Genomic DNA, 18108 nt, shown 5'->3' with positions numbered 1-18108 from the left:
TTTACTGGGAAGTAGGGCTGATTTAATTCGAGATTTGCTTCAGATTAGAGATGCACAAGATAGGGCTGCATACTGCCACTGAATTTTATACAGCTCAGTTCTAAAAACATTTTTTTTTTAAAAAGGTGGCCTACTCCATAAGGTGGAATGTGAGATAATTATTTTTGGAAACTGCCACTGACGCCCAGATCCTTCAATAAATTTACCTGGTACCTTTAAATCTGCATTGACATTTTTACATTTAGTTTGCCCTGCTTTCAAAGGAAGATGGCAACGAATGTTCTGAATGCAGTAACTCTACTTAGCTATTCCCATTAGATGCAGCTGAACTCTTGCATTTCCAGCGCTGCATAATCCTTAGGCTATTTACTCAAAAGTAAGCCCCTCCGGTTTGCATTTACATTTACTCCCGGGTAATTGTAAGATTGCCGTTTTGCTTCCTTTCACTATCCTGAAACGCCGCTTTAACCAGGCTCGATCCCTTTTTAAAGTAAGGCATAAGAAGCTAATTGGACAACGTACAACCCCGCAATGTGTAAACGCAATTTAGTTATTTATTTTGCATTGTTCCTTTAGCCCCTTCAGATAGCAGAGATTTAAAAAGAAGACAGGGACGGAGGCGGATGTGTCTATAGTCCCCGTGGAATTGGGCAAAATACTCCCAATTCGAGTTTTCAGAATGGCACAGAATAAAGAGTAAGGAAGTGGCTGCTTGGGGGAAAGCTGTACCAGCCATTTTGAAATACAGTCTTACTTAATTTAATTTCACACAAACTGCTTCCAAAACTACTGACCTAAAACCCTCATTCTAAACACAGCTGTAATGCTGAGCAGCACCCACAAACTTCCTCGTGGAAAAGCAGCGCCCCCCACTCTTGTTGCAAGGAAAAGGCTAGTGGGGAAGTAATTAGGTGCAGGGAGAGGAAGGGCGATAGTAATTCTCACTCTCACAAACACAGGAAAAAAAAGGAATAGGGAACAAAGGGTTAAAACCTCTCAGCCCCCGGCAGGGAAAGTTACACGTGACTGCATGGAATGTCTGCCGGCAGAGGGAGAAAACTTAAAAAGTGCTGCTGCAACTGCTGCCACTGCTTTGCAAACGCGGAGCGCCTTTCCCAGAAACTTTACGCACAGAAGCGGGAGAAGACCATGCAGAAGATTTGGATCCGAGGCGGGCGAGTTGTGAACGCGGACTGTTCGCAAGTTGCGGATGTGTACGTGGAGGATGGGAAAATCAAAGCGGTGGGGTCGCATCTCCAGCCGCCATCCCTAGCAGGCGTCCAGGTGATAGATGCCTCCAACAAACTGGTTCTGCCCGGCGGGATTGATCCTCACACGCACCTTCAGTTCCCCTTCATGGGCACGCAGTCGAAAGACGACTTCTATCAAGGGACAAAGGTAATTATTGTCTTTGTTATAATAACAGTGCCTGATTTACGTATAAGCTAAACAAGGGATAGCATAGGGCCCCACTCTCTTGGGGGCCCCAAAAAAATTAAAAGGAAAAAACCCCTGGATGTACACTTCCAAAATATAAGATAAAAAACAAAATAAAACCTACATACAGCAACAGTGTTTTGTGTTCCGTAGGCTCCTGTTTGTTACGTGCAAATGGCTTTAGATACCTATTGGGTCCATAAATTACCATATAGCATGTATTCAACACAAAAAACAGCGACAATTTGTTGTTGACAAAGGACAGCTGGACGTATAAAGGGCCCCATTATTTTCAGTAGCTTAGGGCCTCATCAAAATACACTTAACAATGTTTATGAAAAATCAGTTTAAAAGTCTCTCTCTGTGTGTGTGTGTGTGTGTGTGTGTGTGTGTGTATGTATTCAAACAAATCATCTATATTATCATTTAGGATTCCCTGAATCCTTTTGACTTCTCTCCGCCCTTCCATGGTTACCATTATCAATCTTTTTTTCCCAGCTGCTTCCCCTTTTCTCTAATTTTTTAAGAAAACAATCCGTTTTTTCAATAGTTTTTCGTACATTACAAGCATTACTCAAATCCTGCCAAAGTTTTTAGTTCTTTACAGTGTTCTCTTAAATACATTATAAATTTCCCCAATTCCTTCTTAAAATTCTTCTCTTCCTGGTTTCTGATTTTCCCAGTCAACTTCACCTTTTCGGCGTAGTGTGTGTTTATAATTTTATTGCTGTTTTATTTCCTTGACATCTGGTGGATGGGTGTTCCACAGGGCTCTCTATCTGTTTGCTCACCATCTTTCTTGGGGTGGTGCAAAAGGAAGAGTAAGGCCCAGCTGTGTGGCCCAAGTGAGCAAATGAGAGACACCTGTGAGGCAGCCTCTGCTTGTTCACTTTCCTCCTCTCTGGGGGCTCTTCCAGACTATCAGTATTCCAGGTTGGATTCAGTCACATGCCGGCAAATTCATGTTGTGCAATTATAGTTGCTTGGTGTGCCCTGCACAACAAACCCACTTCCCAGGAAAGTTTGGGGAAGCACTTGCTTTGATGGGACAGTTATTTAGCCTCTGGAAGCGGATCAGGATGAAACCTCAACAGACAAGATAATCTGGAAGTGCCTTGGGTGGCACAGAATTGAGGATATTGCAAATTCATAAAAAAGTCCTAACATCCAGATATCTCCCTCCGGAATGGGCTCCTCCTCCTCCTTTCTGTTTAAAATCTGCCTTTTAGCAACCCTTTTCCTTTTCCTCAAAGCCTTCTGTTCCTTATCTCCAGTCCAAATAACTGGGATTTGTCCTGATATCAACACTTTGAAAGATCGCTTCCCACAGGTTTACAGGACCTGATAAATGTTTGCATAGATCTTCTTTCCTGGAATTTAATGGCTACGGATTAGTCAAGTGGAACACATATTGCCAGTTCTTCACACAACTTTACTGACTGCCTGAGATCTGTTACACATTAACAAATAATACCTCGCTATTTTAACACCTCTAATTCTTCAAACAACGGCTATCCAGCAATAGCTTTTTCTCAACCCCACCACACCCCATGATTTGCTTGGCACGTCTAGCCTGAAGATGTGCTGGTGAACTTGACAGTTAGCTTGGCCTTGCAAGTCAGTTATCATTATTATTTATTAAATTTTTATACACCCCAGAACTCGTATGTTTTGGCTCCCAAACTATCGAAAACCGGAAGTCAGTGTTTCCGTTTTCGAACGTTCTTTTGGAAGCCAAATGTCCGACAGAGTTTCCTGCAGCCAATCAGAAGCCACATTTTGGAAGTCGAACGGACTTCCGGAACGGATTCTGTTCGACTTCCGAGGTCTTTCATCCAAAGATTCAATTGGTCCTAAACAAGTATTACCATACTAAAAATCTTGTTAGATTTCTCCCCCAACTGAGTTAATCAGATACTTTTATCACTATTTGTACTTTTCTGACAATCCCTCCCCTAACCAATGTGAGTACAGTGGTACCTCGGGTTAAGTACTTAATTTGTTCCGGAGGTCCATTCTTAACCTGAAACTGTTCTTAACCTGAAGCACCACTTTAGCTAATGGGGCCTCCCACTGCCACCGCACCGCCAGAGCATGATTTCTGTTCTCATCCTGAAGCAAAGTTCTTAACCCGAGGTACTATTTCTGGGTTAGCGGAGTCTGTAACCTGAAGCGTATGTAACCCAAGGTACTAAAGGTAAAGGTAAAGGTACCCCTGCCCGTACGGGCCAGTCGTGACCGACTCTGGGGTTGCGCGCCCATCTCGCTTAAGAGGCCGGGGGCCAGCGCTGTCGGGAGACACTTCCGGGTCACGTGGCCAGCGTGACAAAGCTGCTCTGGCGAGCCAGCACCAGCGCAGCACACGGAAACGCTGTTTACCTTCCCGCTATAAAGTGGTACCTATTTATCTACTTGCACTTAAGAGTGCTTTCGAACTGCTAGGTGGGCAGGAGCTGGGACCGAACGACGGGAGCTCACCCCGCCGTGGGGATTCGAACCGCCGACCATACGATCGGCAAGTCCTAGGCGCTGAGGTTTTACCCACAGCACCACCCGCGTCCCAAGGTACTACTGTATATCAGAACATGAGAACAGTTCTGCTAGATGAGGACAATGGCCACCTCTCCTCCAATACTTGTGGCAGACCAGATACCTGTGGGAAACCCTCAAGGAGGACCCCAGCACAAGAGTGCTTTCATCTCCTGTGGTTTTCGGCAACCAGTATTCGGAAGCGTTACTGCCTCCCAATGCAGATGCCAAGCCTAGCATCATGGCTAGTAGCTGTTGACAGCCTTGTTGTCCCCAAATTTGTTTTAAAGCCTTCCAAGTTGGTGACAGTCACTGCGAGTCCCACAGTTTAACTACGTGCTGCGTGAAGAACTTCTTCCTTTTATTGTCCTAAACCTTCCAACACTCAGCTTCACTGGATGACTCTGAGTTCTAGTGTTACAAGACAGAGAGAAAAACTGTTCTTTGCTCATTTCTTCCAAGCTTTCCATGCTTCAAATCTGAAATTGTCTGCATACTGCACTACAGGTGCTTAGAAACTTTCTCCGGCATCCTTGCACAGTCAGTTTTGGCTCAACATGAACCTTGAACTATATTTAAAGAGGTGATCTAGAACTGAAAAGCCTCATTTCATAGTAGTGTTGTGTGTGTGTGTGTGTGTGTGTGTGTGTGTCCGTCCGTCCCCAATAGGGACTCCACGCTTCTAATTCCTGAGTGATGGACAGAAATTGAACAGCTGCAGCCTTTCCAGGAGTAGTGATAACAGTAATGCAAAGAGCTGCACCTGTTCAGCTTCTGTTTCTCAGGCAGCTGTTAAGGGCATCAAGATGCTGTCATCAAATAAGAAAGCAAGCTGTCTAGCCTAATCCAGAGAAGCATGTTGGAAAGCACTTTTTAAAAACTGCAGTTCTCTCCCCACTTTTTTTTTGTTTTGTTTTGAATGACACACACTCTCTGTATCACCAAAGCAGCTGCTTTCAAAAGCCATTTAAGAGGCCTGCAGTTTGGGGGCCAGTCTGTGCCTGGGGGCCAGTCCGTGTCTGTCCTGTGGCTATATATTCAACCAGAGATTGTGTAATTTAATTGCTGAGGACCAAAGTCCATATGACATTTGACCCGGATGCATTTTTCCTTGTTTCATAACGCTAGAATTTGTGGGCATCCAATGAAGCGGAATGCTGGAGGGTTCTGGACAGATAAAAGAAAGTATTTCTTCACACAGAGCATAGTTAACCTATGGAACTCACTGCCACAGGAGGCAGTGGTAACCTTTAAAAGAGGTTCAGACAAGTTCAGGGAGGATAAAGCTATGCTGGAAACCACAGGAGGGGAGAGTGCTCTTGTGCTTGGATCCTGCTTCTGCTTGGCCACTGTGAGAACAGATGAGCCACTGGCCTGACCCAGCAGGCTCTTAGTACATTTTTTTTTTTATGAATATTTATTAGATTTTCCAATTTTATATAAACACAAAAAGAAAAAGAAAAAGAAAAATATTAAAAACAATTCAGTTTCAATAACAATTTTTCAATCACATGTTTCTTTGACTTCCTCATACCTCCCCTTCTTGTTCTCTAGTTCAATTTGTTAATTCAGCAAATCCTAATCTCTTAACATTCCTTTTAGAATAACACCTTATTTTCCACTCAACTTTTTTAAATTTAATAACATAAACAATTATAATCCCCATTATCTTTATCATAACAGCTAGAGACCACCAAAGTTCAAACCAACATCTTTTCAAAGTTCGTTAATTTTATAATATTTCTGTAGATAATCCTTGAATTTCTTCCAATCTTCTTCTGCTGACTTTTCTCCCTGGTCGCGGATTCTGCCGGTCATTTCTGCCAGTCCCATACAGTCAATCAACTTCATCTGCCATTCTTCCAGAGTGGGTAGATCTTGAGTCTTCCAGTGCTTTGCTATAAATATTCTTGCTGCCGGCTCTTAGTACATTCTGATTCAGTTGCATGTAGCTTTGCCTTGCTTGGCTGTGTAGGAGGCTGCAGTCTTGAGCAGCAGATCTCAGCAGCAGCACCAGCAGCACCGCTTCCATTTTCATTCCCACCAGTGCCCAAAAAGGAAAAGGAAATTTCAATTGGAGAAAATGAAAGCCTCACAGTTGATGTTGGCAAATAGCTCAGTTGGTTAGAGCATGGTGCTGATGATGCCAAGGTTGCAGGTTCAATCCCCATATTCCTGCTGTTGAATGAGAATCAACACTTATGATTTATCCTAATTTAAACATACATAATAATATTAGGCAGTCCATATAGTTGTTTAAACAAGAGCAGTGGTTATCATGCACTGAAACAGAAGGCTGTGAGATTTCCAGACCACTGAGTAGCAGAAGGTGGCTGTTTGTCCACACAATCCACTTTTGTTCACCAGTGCCCTTGATACAGCATGGCTGTGCTTAGAAATTAAAATGGCAGATCTCATCCAGCCAGTGCAGCTGCTATCAGCCCCAGTAGGAACATAGGCAGCTCCCTTATGCAAACCTACTGGAACATCTTGCTCACTGATTGGCAGCAGCCCTCCAGGGTTTCAGGCTAGGAATCTTTTGTCAGTTCTACCTGGAGATGCCGGGGATTGAACCTGGAACCTTCTGCATGCAAAGCAGATGTTTGACCAATGACCCTTCTACAAACCATTGTTGCCAGGTGAGGCTGCCAGAGCCCACCAAAAGAGGAGGCACCCCAAGCAAAGAGTGTTTGCCTGGGGCCCCCTCAAACCCAGGGCCTGCCCTCAAAAGACCAATAGGGAAGGAACAAGTTCTCAAATCTTCCTTTGCTTGTCAGTGAGGTGTCGCTGTGGCAGTGGGCACCACATTGGCGACCCCTGTTGTGTGGCGCACTCCCTCTTCAGTTTTCCTCTCCTTGAAAGCACAGCTTTGCTTTCCCGTCCCCCACCCCGGATGAAGCCAAGTGGGTTTTTGAATTTGCTGTTTTCTGTTCTTTGTCTTGTATTTTGGTACGCACTTAACTTCCGATTGATTTTCTGCACAGGAGAGCGTGGTTATTAATTTTTATTCTGTTGCAAGAAACGGTGTCAGAATGCTTTGAATAACTTTCTGAGGGAGTTCAAGGGTCACCAAAGCACTCCAAAAAATATCTTATAATTGGTTGGTATGCCAGCCTTGACACATAGGGTAGGATTGCTGACTTTGCTCTTTTAAACAGATTGACTGGGATGGTGAGTTGACCCAAAGTTTTCCAAAGAAACGTAGATCAATAAATTTACTTTGAATCTCTCTTCCTCTTTAACACACAAGCACACATGCTGAAAGATTCATTGCTGCATAATGTAAGCCTTTCAATTAAACAAGCTAAGCATTCCTTTATTGATGTCATTGCTGTAAATATGGAAAATAATTCGCACATTTTTAAAAGGAAATTAGTATAAGGGGAGCTTGTATTCAAGAGCATGGCTCCAAACATACATAGACGTCTTAAACTGTGTGATATAATCACAGAACCAAAAGACCTGCTGCATCAGACTAAAGGTTCACCTAGTTCAGGTTTTGTTTTGTTGTTGTTTTTTTTTTGCAGTGACCAATCAAATTTCTCCAGAAAAGCCCACAAACAGCCTGAAGGCAATAGGCTTTCTTATTCCCTAGCAAACAGTATTCAATTATTTACTGCTTCTTCCCATGGAGGTTTTGTTTAGCCACTACAGCTAATAGCTATTGACAGGTCAACTCTTGTTTTAAAAGTGTGCAATGAGTGGCCATCGCCATGCCTTCTGATAGTGAGTCTGTGTATGCAAAGGAGCTGGCCCAATGGCCCAAGCAGAGCAAGCTGTCACTTGGAGCAAGGGAGTTTTCTATGGGAGCAAAGCAAGCAGCCCCATGTCTTGAACTATACCTGCAGGTCCCAGCAGGAATGTAACTGCAGCAGAAGTTTAGCAAGGAAAAAGGATGCCATGCAATTCCATCAGCAAGTCTTAACCTTAAGCAGTGTACCTGCCTTACGCATGTGACACACTCTGGCTTGGATTGCACAGGCCAACAGCAGAGATCTAGGGCTTTCCCCCACTTTGCTTGTCCTGTTCCTGGGAAGCGCAGGTCTGCGTGTTTTCCGCTGCCTGAGCAGTTTTGCCTTTTCCCCACTGCTTTCCCTTCAGAAAACCCGTTCCTTAGCACTAAATTATAGCAGACATCAATCTGGAAAAAACTCAGTTGACGTTTGCTCTGATTCCACAGTTAAAGACTGGGTTTCCTCGGAGTGTGTGGGGAGCGGTGGGGCAAGCAAAAGTATGGATGAGTCCCTATATGATTTTATTTTGAAGCAGGGGCTTGGATTAGATTGCTTTTTGCATCTCTTTCAAGTCACTGAAGCTATAGAAAGAATGGAGCAGCTCTGGGCTTTCCTGATCCTGCTTCCATGATCTCAGCCAAGAAGTGAGCAATATCCATGAGAAAGCATCTAAATTTGGGGGAGAGGAGGGGAACGGGAGGTGGCAGGTTTTGTATATGGCAATGCAGGTCTTCCCACCTGCATGCAGGTGCTTCTGTGTACAGGTCCCTTCAGTATTCCTTACCATTGGTCATGGGGAGCTGAGACACCCCTTCTCACACAGATGCATGTAGGCTTGAGTAGGCCTAATATATTGGGCATTGAGAAATCAGTCTGTGACATTTGGATAAGGTAGAGCCACTAACCTTTAAAGTCAACAGTTCATCAAAAATCAAATAAGGTTTGACGTTAAAATAAACAGCAAGGAACCCCACTGTTAGCAAAGTTAGTAAAACATCTGCCAGCTGGCAAAGATATTCCAGGGTCAGCGAAAGTTTGACATAAGTTACACAAAGGAGCAAATATACTGTCCACTGATGTGTGCTTATGTAAATAGTATATTTGTGTAGCTGCGCTGCCTATAGATTTCATGGCGAACTGTGAGGCAAATTAAGCCCTTGTAGAGGCCATGGGTGAGGGCTTCTGCTACTTCCCAGCTATTCAAAAGTTGAAGGTTTCCTTTCTTTTTTTGATGTTCTTTGCTGAATTTTTTTTTGGTGTGGTTTATGCAAACAAATATGGGACACTGGTGGCGCTGTGGTCTGAACCACAGAGCCTAGGGCTTGCCGATCAGAAGGTTGGCGGTTCGAATCCCCACAACAGGGTGAGCTCCCGTTGCTCGGTCCCTGCTCCTGCCAACCTAGCAGTTCGAAAGCACGTCAAAGTCCAGGCACATCTTAGATCAGGAAAAGCCCACTGTTCCCAATATGAGCTGGTGTACGCACTGTACCTTCGAAGCACTTTGGGAGCACAGTTTTCCCCTCAAAGATTTTTGCACAGTGTAGTTAAAATTCCCAGCAACCCTTAACAAACTACAGTACAAGGGAACTGACCCTGTTAAAGGTTGTCCCTGGAACTTTCTGCTGCTCAAATAATGGGGAAAGTGCCAGAATTTTCTCACGTGTCATTCTTAAGTCTAAACTAAAAGCAATAATAAAAATGTTTACATAAAATAAACATGTAGTAGATGTGTGTTTTTATTGTCCTGCTGTGCATACTTGTAAATTAATTGATTTGCAGCCGATATCTGAGAAGCCACACACACTTAGCTCATTGGTCAAGGAGCAAACATCTTGCAAAAATATCTGTCTATAAAAGCTATTGTTGCTATTATTTTTGAATTTGTATACCGCCAGTCATCCAAAGATCACAGGGCAGTTCGCAACATAAAAATACGAAATCAGAACACAAAATACATAGTAAAAAATAAGAAAAATGTAAAGTTCCAAAGTTTAGGAAAGAGGTTGTTGCAATTAACAAGGCTTATTTTAATCAGTTTGCAGAGTAACACAAGACGTACCTAGTTTTTGGAGGAGGAAAACAAGAAAAAAAAATATTCTGAATCTCAGAAGCCAGAACAACAAGGGGGATTGCTGCGCAGTGAAAGCAGCAATCCCTCTTGCTGTTCTGGCTTCTGGGATAGCTGCACAGCCTGCATTCACTCCATAAGATGCACACACATTTCCTCTTACTTTTTAGGAGGGAAAAACTGAGTCTTATAGAGCAAAAAATACAGTACTTTAGTGTTCCATGTTTTGCTCTGGTAAGTACCGTTCATTAAAAAGTTTATTTTAAGGGTCAGTAATATTATTTACAATAATTCAGCGAAGAAATAAATCTTGTACCAGAAATGGAAGGATCCCTGGAAGCTGGTGAATCCATTTAGTAGACTTTAAAATAAGTGATTTATTGCTCAAAGTGGCAGAACTGGCAGATTTGCAGTCTTTGGCCTTTTCCCCATTGAGTGTTGACATGTAATTTCTTAACATATAAACATCCCCCAGATTAATTATTTAAAAGCAGAGTAAATAACTAGAAAGGATCAGAGGGCTCAGTTTCATATCACGCCTATTGCAAAAGTGAATTTAATGTTTGCTTTTACTCTAATAATTAAAAAGTATGGCATATCTCTGTCTGCAGATATAAATATATATCTCTAACGAGGCATGATGGGGTTCAAGGGCAGAGAAAGGATGGATATTCCCTAGCATATTTCCTTTAAAATGCTTACATGCCTCTTTTTTATTTGATTGTATGACATCAGAGGGCTGGATTTTGGTAAATAAAATCGTACTGAAAAGCAAAAGGAAATCAGCATGAAAAGGTGCATCAAGACTGATAAACGAGGCCCACAAACCTTTGCTGACTAAACATCCAGGAGCTTTGGCGCTATGCTCATTTAAGAATATTACTTTGAAACACAGAGAATTTTGGCTAAAAGCTGTAACCGGGGGGGGGGGGGTAGGGGGTCCTTGCTTGGTTTTCCAGGATTAGCAGAGCAAACTTTATTCCTCAACCTTTCCTTACTCTCCCACCCTAAACTGGATACACACCCACGCACAACCAATGGATGGGTCTAGAACTTTTGTTTGGCCCTGTCATCCAAGCCCAAAATTGGAGCCCTTCCACCTGTCAATTCTGATAGAAAGGCTGTGGGTATGTGTGCCGTTGACTTTGGGCAGTGGCTTTGAATGGTCCCCCCAACCCCCTTCTCCCTAGGGCAGCTTCCTCCAGCCCATTTCTACCCCCAGGTTCAGTTAAGACAACTAAGTATTACAGAGGCCCACCAGTCACAAAATGGTGACAGGTGGAGGCAGAAATTGGCAGAACCGGTGGCAGTTCCTGACATCACTTTCTACTGATACCTAATCCATCTCTAGAAATTGCTGAATGGTTTGCCATGGCATTTTCCTGGTGGCAGGGAGTTCCATAGCTCAGCTTTCCTCATGCGAAGTTCAGGCATTTGCTCTGGAGGTCTTGTGACAGCCTTCCCACTCAATTTGTTGATTCAGAGGCTCTTAAGTGGAGACAGCTTTTCCTTTTGCCTTTTCCCATATCCGTCCCTACATGCCTCAAAGGATGTTTTCCCCATCTCCTGTCATTTCTTCTCTCATTCTTTCCACACCCAACTTCTACCTTAACTCAGGGTCATTCATGCCTCCTCCTTGGTCCTTTCACATACAGTGGTACCTCGGGTTACATACGCTTCAGGTTACATACGCTTCAGGTTACAGACTCCGCTAACCCAAAAATAGTGTTTCAGGTTAAGAACTTTGCTTCAGGATAAGAACAGAAATCGTGCTCTGGCGGCACGGCGGCAGCAGGAGGCCCCATTAGCTAAAGTAGTGCTTCAGGTTAAGAACAGTTTCAGGTTAAGAACGGACCTCCCGAACGAATTAAGTACGTAATCAGAGGTACCACTGTATTTACTTCTTCCTCTTGTAACGATTTCCTCTCTTACCCCATTTCCTCCCTACTTCCAGTTCATGTGTGATTAATAACAATATTGAACTTTTATGCCACAGAAAATTTCCCTCAGCCCCTCCTGCGGCCTTTTTCCCTCAGAAGAGGGAGGCCTTCCTTCCCTCCTCTCCCCACGAGGCTCTCTGTTCTCCTGACCCTGCCAGTCGCTGGTCCTTGGTCGTGCCACAACAAAAGGTCATGGCACAACCAGAGGGCAGGGCAGGCAAGCGAGGAGGTGCTGGGCGCAGGAGGTGGAGCTGAGGTCCACTTGAGCATGGCTCAAAGATTACTGGTAAGTCCTGGCTCTTAGCTTGAGAAACACTGCCCTAGGCGATTCAGGCCATTCCATTAAGAAATCAACAGTCCATGTCACTGGTGTGCATTATTCTGCATTCATTAAGCCTGAGTTTCATCTGCCATTGCAGTTCCCTTACTTGATCTTAGTCCCTTAAAACGCTTTCAGTTCTCCCCCCCCCCCCCCGATTATCATGCTCTTCACTCTTCACCAGCTGCCCTCGGTAATTTTGGGGTCGCCTGCAGGTTACGCCATCTCCACTCCTTTGTTTACGTGATTGCCCTGCCTCTGGAGAAATATATTTCATGCCCCTTCAAATGGGTTCCTCAGCAAGCATCCCAAGGGGTGTTAATTTCTAATGCAACACTGCTCTGTATTGCAGGTGCCATATTTCAAAGTCATCACTTCCACCTCCAGTATTGTTCTGCTGATACAGATTTATTTTTCCAGCTCAGCCGGCACTAGGAAAACGGCCCCTGCTTAATTGAGTGCCTAAGGTGCTTCTGGCTCCCTTTCCCCCCCATTCTGCATACCATCTGCTTGGTGAGGCTCAGCAATGCTGCAGACTTTTCCATCAGTATCTTTGGTGCAGCACAAAACCTCTGGCCTGTACACACACACAACCCCACATGCAACACATGCATGCTCCTGTTTCCAATGCATTATGTCGCCGACATTTCTCCGGTGAAGTGCACTTCAGGTTAGGTTCCTGTTTGCTGCAACTAAAGCCACATATTTGCACTCTAAGACCCATTCATTTGCAGCTGTGTTTGTTGAGAAGAAGCAGTCGCCTGGAAACCACAGCCAGCACTCGCAGAACTAGCTGCACGGCCGAATTAGTACATGACCTTTTTAAATAAGTGCTTCTTTATTGGAAGTTTTTGACATAAAACACAATAAAAATCAAACTGGTCTAAATAACAAAAAGTAAGAAGGGAAACCCAAGGAATGAGAAAAAAGGAGAGGACCTTTCTCTGCTGCCTTTCCTGCAGGGACCACCTTTCTCCCTTCCTGTGTATGTCTTCCTCAATCCAAGATAAAGGACTTCTAACAGAGAAAATAGAATAAATAAAATAAAATAGAGGTACTTCTGCCTCTCTATCTGTCAATTATATGTATTCCAATTATTCAAAGTATTTAACATATGCACTCCTGTAGTTAATACCCAGCTTTTGTATCCCCCCCCCCCATTCTGCAAGATGGCATTTCCCCAAACTCCCCTCCCAGAATCCATGATATCCAGAGCCATACACCAGTATGCCTCCCTTTAGCCTCCCCTTCCAGTGCTTACCATCAGCACAACAAAAATTTGCTTTCACCCATATAATTGCATAACCCATATAATTACTTAGTCGACCTCCAAGCTTCCCAATGATCACTGAGCCTGGGCTTGACTAGCTACAGTAAAAATGAGAAAATTGATTCTCTCCTACACACACTCACACAGAGACACAAACAAGTGAGGATGGTCATGACACTTCACTTTCTTTACAATAGTAAAAAATTGTGAGACAGAGCATAATGGGAATTGTAGTTTTGAAATAAATACTTCAACAGCGCATGAATTTTAAGCCTTTCATATTTTGCAAGGGACTGAAAGAGTAATTGGGAGAAAGCAGAACCTTGCGACACTTCCTTCATCGCCAACCTCTTTTTCTTTTTTCTTTTAGGCTGCTGTAGCAGGAGGCACGACAATGATCATTGACTTTGCGATACCTCAGAAAGGCTGTTCTCTCATTGAAGCCTATGAGAGATGGAGAAGCTGGGCAGATCCCAAAGTCTGCTGCGATTATGCACTTCATGTGGCCGTCACGTGGTGGAGCGACAAGGTAAGCAGAAGGCCAGTAACATGGTTGTTCCTTCAAGTGTGTCCAACATGCGCCAAGGACAGATGCCATGAGTTGCATGGAAAACGGTGTGTGTGGTGTTCTTGCCAAGTGACCAAGGGCCCAGTTGTGGCACATTCAAATTTGCCTTCCTTCTTCTTGCTGGGCAGCTACTTGTGTTCATTCTGTGTGGGGGAGGTACATATTTTGTGCTGTTTTCGACTTATTTTTCTTTGGACGAAAACATGATGGGTTGTATGAGATGGAGTTTCTTCATGCACCCATGGACCTCAGCTTGCTCAGTGGTCCTTCCCCTTCTTCTTCTCCCTCCTGCACACTCCACAGATTTCTTTTAGGGTTTCTGCCTGCTTGCTGGAACAGATTTGACATGGGGGTTTACGTGAGGATTGGTGAGGAGAGAAGAGGGAGAGAAAGTTATGTTTGTTTGTTTCTCTCTCTCTCTATAAATTTTTATTACATTTTCTGATTTACATTTTCAAAATACAGTGGTACCTTGGGTTACAGACGCTTCAGGTTACAGACTCCGCTAATCCAGAAATAGTACCTCAGGTTAAGAACTTTACCTCAGGATGAGAACAGAAATTGCGCGGCAACAGAAGGCCCCATTAGCTAAAGTGGTACCTCGGGTTAAGAACAGTTTCAGGTTAAGAATGGACCTCCAGAATGAATTAAGTTCTTAACCCTAAGTACCACTGTATTCATTTAAACAACCTTAAATCAATGACTTCCCTTCTTCTCTTTCATTTTGCATACCGTGCATCCCTGCATATTTTACATGAACTAAACCATTCAGTAATCCATTGTTACATCCATCAAAACTTGTTTTCACTGTTGAACTTATCTTAATGCTACCAGCATTTTTAAATGAACACAATTTTAACCTATATATTCAGTAAACATTTTCCAGGCTTTTTTAAACATATATTCTTCTTGTTCTCTTATTCTATATGTTAAATCTGCAAGCTGCGTGTATTCCATCAGTTTAAGTTGCCATTCTTCTATGGCTGGGACCTCGCTCGTTTTCCATTTTGGGGCTAACAAAACACAGGCCGCAGTAGTAGCATACATAAATAGTTTCACAACCTTATATGAATGGGACAACTTCTTTAGCTACAACCCTTAGTATTTTGTATCTGTATTCTTTTATTGAAGTGTTTTATGTATTTTGTATTTCATAACTTTAAATTGCTTCAAGACACTTTTGGATGTGTGAAATGATATATACATGTAATAAACTAAATTTTCACCACGTTCAGGAGCCCAGGGGTGAAGCCTTCCAAGATGGGTGTGCTAAAGTAGCCAGAGGATTTAGTCCTGGGAATTTTTTTTAAAAAGCTTATTTAAAAGTTATTTAATTATAAAAAATAATAATTGAACGATACTGTAATAGCTCTTTTTTTTTCCATAATAAACAAGAATTCCAAAAATACATAACCAAAAAAGTGTCATAGTCCCTACAGGAATTAATTCATGTCATTAAAGTATTGAATAATTATTGGGTACAACATTTTAGAGAGAAATCTTACTGTCTCCTGAAGAATATCCTGGGAAATTTTGGTGTTCTTCCAGTCAAGTAAAAATATCTCTGTCAAACAATATACTCAAATAATTTAGCCAATCAGATGGTAAGATTTGATGCCAAATAAATTCAAGAGGATATTGTGAGGTTTGAACATTTAACAATTTTTTGTTGTGTTTTCAGGTTAAAGAAGAGATGAAAACCCTAGCCCAGGAAAAGGGTGTAAACTCCTTTAAGATGTTTATGGCATATAAAGGTGTCTATATGGTTGGAGATCTAGAGTTACACTCTGCCTTTTCTCAATGCAAACAAATCGGTGCGATTGCTCAAGTCCATGCAGAAAATGGGGATCTGATTGCAGAGGTAATTATCTATCTCCAAGGTGACACAGGAACATTCATCCACCCTGCAACAGATTGCAGCAATACCTGTGTATTTAAGATTGTAACGATTTGTAAATTACACATCTTTTGCTAACAGACAGAGGGCAGAGGGGAACTGGGCATGTTGGGCCCTACCATCTCTGCCCCTCCTGACCTTCCCACATTCAATTAATATCTGGAGGGGCAGCCTACATGTCTTCAGCTGAAAGTGCATTGTCTTCTCGTATGACTGGGAGCCCTGTGTAATTGGAACTCTGTCATCCAGAGGAGCCTATGTATGCACAGCCAAATGTTCACAGACCCCCTTTCAGACTTTCACCAAATATGCAGTCAGAAGAGATGGAGCTAGTGGGAGATTGTGATGTTGAAGGCAGGGCTAGCACAAAGGGTCTCTTGGCTTCCCCTCCAAAATCTGAGAACTGTCATTTTCAGGGTGCTGTTTGGAAACACCTGTTCCTCTCAAATGTACCGATTTCAGAGTTTCCTAGGAAGGAGGATTGATGGTCAAATCACTATGATAATTGCATTTCTGAGAGGGGAATAGGAGTCTGCTATCAACAGTCACTGGGACGCTGGTGGTGCTGTGGGTTAAACCACAGATCAGAAGGTCAGCGGTTTGAATCCCGACGGGGTGAGCTTACATTGCTTGGTCCCTGCTCCTGCAACCTAGCAGTTTGAAAAGCACGTCAAAGTGCAAGTAGATAAATAGGTACCGCTCCGGCGGGAAGGTAAACGGCGTTTCTGTGCACTGCTCTGGTTCGCCAGAAGCGGCTTAGTCATGCTGGCCACATGACCCAGAAGCTGTATGCTAGATCCCTTGGCCAGTAAAGCGAGATGAGCGCAGCAACCCCAGAGTCGGCCATGACTGGACCTAACGGTCAGGGGTCCCTTTACCTTTATCAACAGTCACTAGACTTAATATGCTGCAGTTCCCAGAGTTGACTCTTTAAAGTGATGTGATACTGCTTTAAATGTATTGTGCAGATAGGGCCTTATGGATGCTTAAAGTAGACCCAATAGACAGAGCTGTTCTGCCTGGCCTTCGGTCCAGTCTATGTGACCCTGTAAGTTACCTCTTTGGCCCTTTTATTGGCTCATGTGGGACCAACATGGATAGCTGACCCTGATGAATACTTGAGGTTCCCGACCCCTATGGTTGTAATTTCATGAGCAGTCATTTAATTTTAGCCTGATTCTAATTTTTAAGCTGTATTTTAATCAATTGTTTGATTGTGTTTTAATGTATTTGACATTTGATGTTAGCCGCCCTGAGCCCGGTCTTGGCTGGGGAGGGCGGGGTATAAACAAAAATTTACTTACTTACTTACAATATAATCACTGGGACCAAAGTGACATTATTTCAGTGGGTCTACTCTAAGCATCACTAAGGCTGCAATTCTAACTCCACTTGCCTTAGTGTAAGCTAAATGGAATTCAGTAAGACTTCCTTCTGAATAAGCATGGTTAGGAATGAGCTGTGAATCTGGATCCAGCCCAAAGACATCTCTGAACAGAAGCAAATATGTGTGGTTTATAACAAGATATAAACACAACATATATTTCCAAAGCCTTCTGTGTTTTTAAAAAACGAAACATCCAGAAAAATCAAGCACATAGGCATTTGTTCTGATAAACTACAAATCATAGCTAACTAAGTTGCTAACCATCACAGTACAAATGATTTTCAAATCTTGTACTTATTGGGGTTTCTAAATTACTCGGGTAGCTGGACCAGAGTTGCAGAGAAGTCATTAATTTTTCCACTGGTAGCAACATTAACTTCTGTGTCGCTGTGGTTGGCCTGCAGGGTGCAAAGAAGATGTTATCCCTGGGAATAACTGGTCCAGAAGGGCACCAACTGTGTCGCCCGGAAGAAGTGGAAGCTGAAGCCACGCTGAGAGCAATCACCATAGCAAACTCGGTGAACTGCCCTCTCTACGTAGTTCATGTGATGAGCAAGTCTGCAGCCACGGTGATCGCAGATGCACGGAGGCAAGGTACGTTTCTGACCCAGCGTGTTTAAAGATTGTGCAGAGGTGCTGCAGAACCGGTGCTACTAAGATCTCCAGGTTTGACATTCAATCCCTGGGTGTCAGGCAGAAATAGTTAAAACTCCAGGGGGGAAATCTGGCTGGCACAGGAATTACTCTGCCTTACACACTAGGAATTAACCCTTCCAGGATGCTGGACTAGATGGGTCATTGGCCTGATTTAGCAGGGCTCTTCTCGTGTTCTTAAACATATTTGGATAAACAGTGCCTTCACACACTCCAAAGACAGCAGCACTCTGATCTTAAAGGCATTTTCATCTTTGACAGCATTCTGGAGCCCTCACGTTCAGTGGTGTGTGGTGACATTTTTC

The 18108-nt window shown here is 43.3% G+C and overlaps 1 protein-coding gene across 1 annotated transcript in view; it reads left to right on the top strand.

Annotated features, from left to right (window-relative positions):
- Window positions 1-721: 721 nt before the first annotated feature.
- The window catches only part of DPYS (dihydropyrimidinase), a 44711-nt gene continuing 27324 nt past the window's right edge, over window positions 722-18108 (top strand). The window contains exons 1-4 of the mRNA XM_083621739.1: window positions 722-1398; window positions 13668-13826; window positions 15547-15726; window positions 17554-17743. Coding sequence (XP_083477865.1) covers window positions 1036-1398; window positions 13668-13826; window positions 15547-15726; window positions 17554-17743 — 892 coding nt within the window. The 5' untranslated portion in view covers window positions 722-1035. The remainder of the gene's footprint in view (window positions 1399-13667; window positions 13827-15546; window positions 15727-17553; window positions 17744-18108) is intronic.

The sequence above is a fragment of the Podarcis filfolensis genome (genome assembly GCF_964270895.1).
Source record: "Podarcis filfolensis genome assembly, chromosome: 7".
Lineage (NCBI taxonomy): Eukaryota > Metazoa > Chordata > Lepidosauria > Squamata > Lacertidae > Podarcis > Podarcis filfolensis.
The sequence above is the reverse complement of the archived record's forward strand: the minus strand, read 5'-3'. Positions and strand labels throughout refer to the sequence as shown.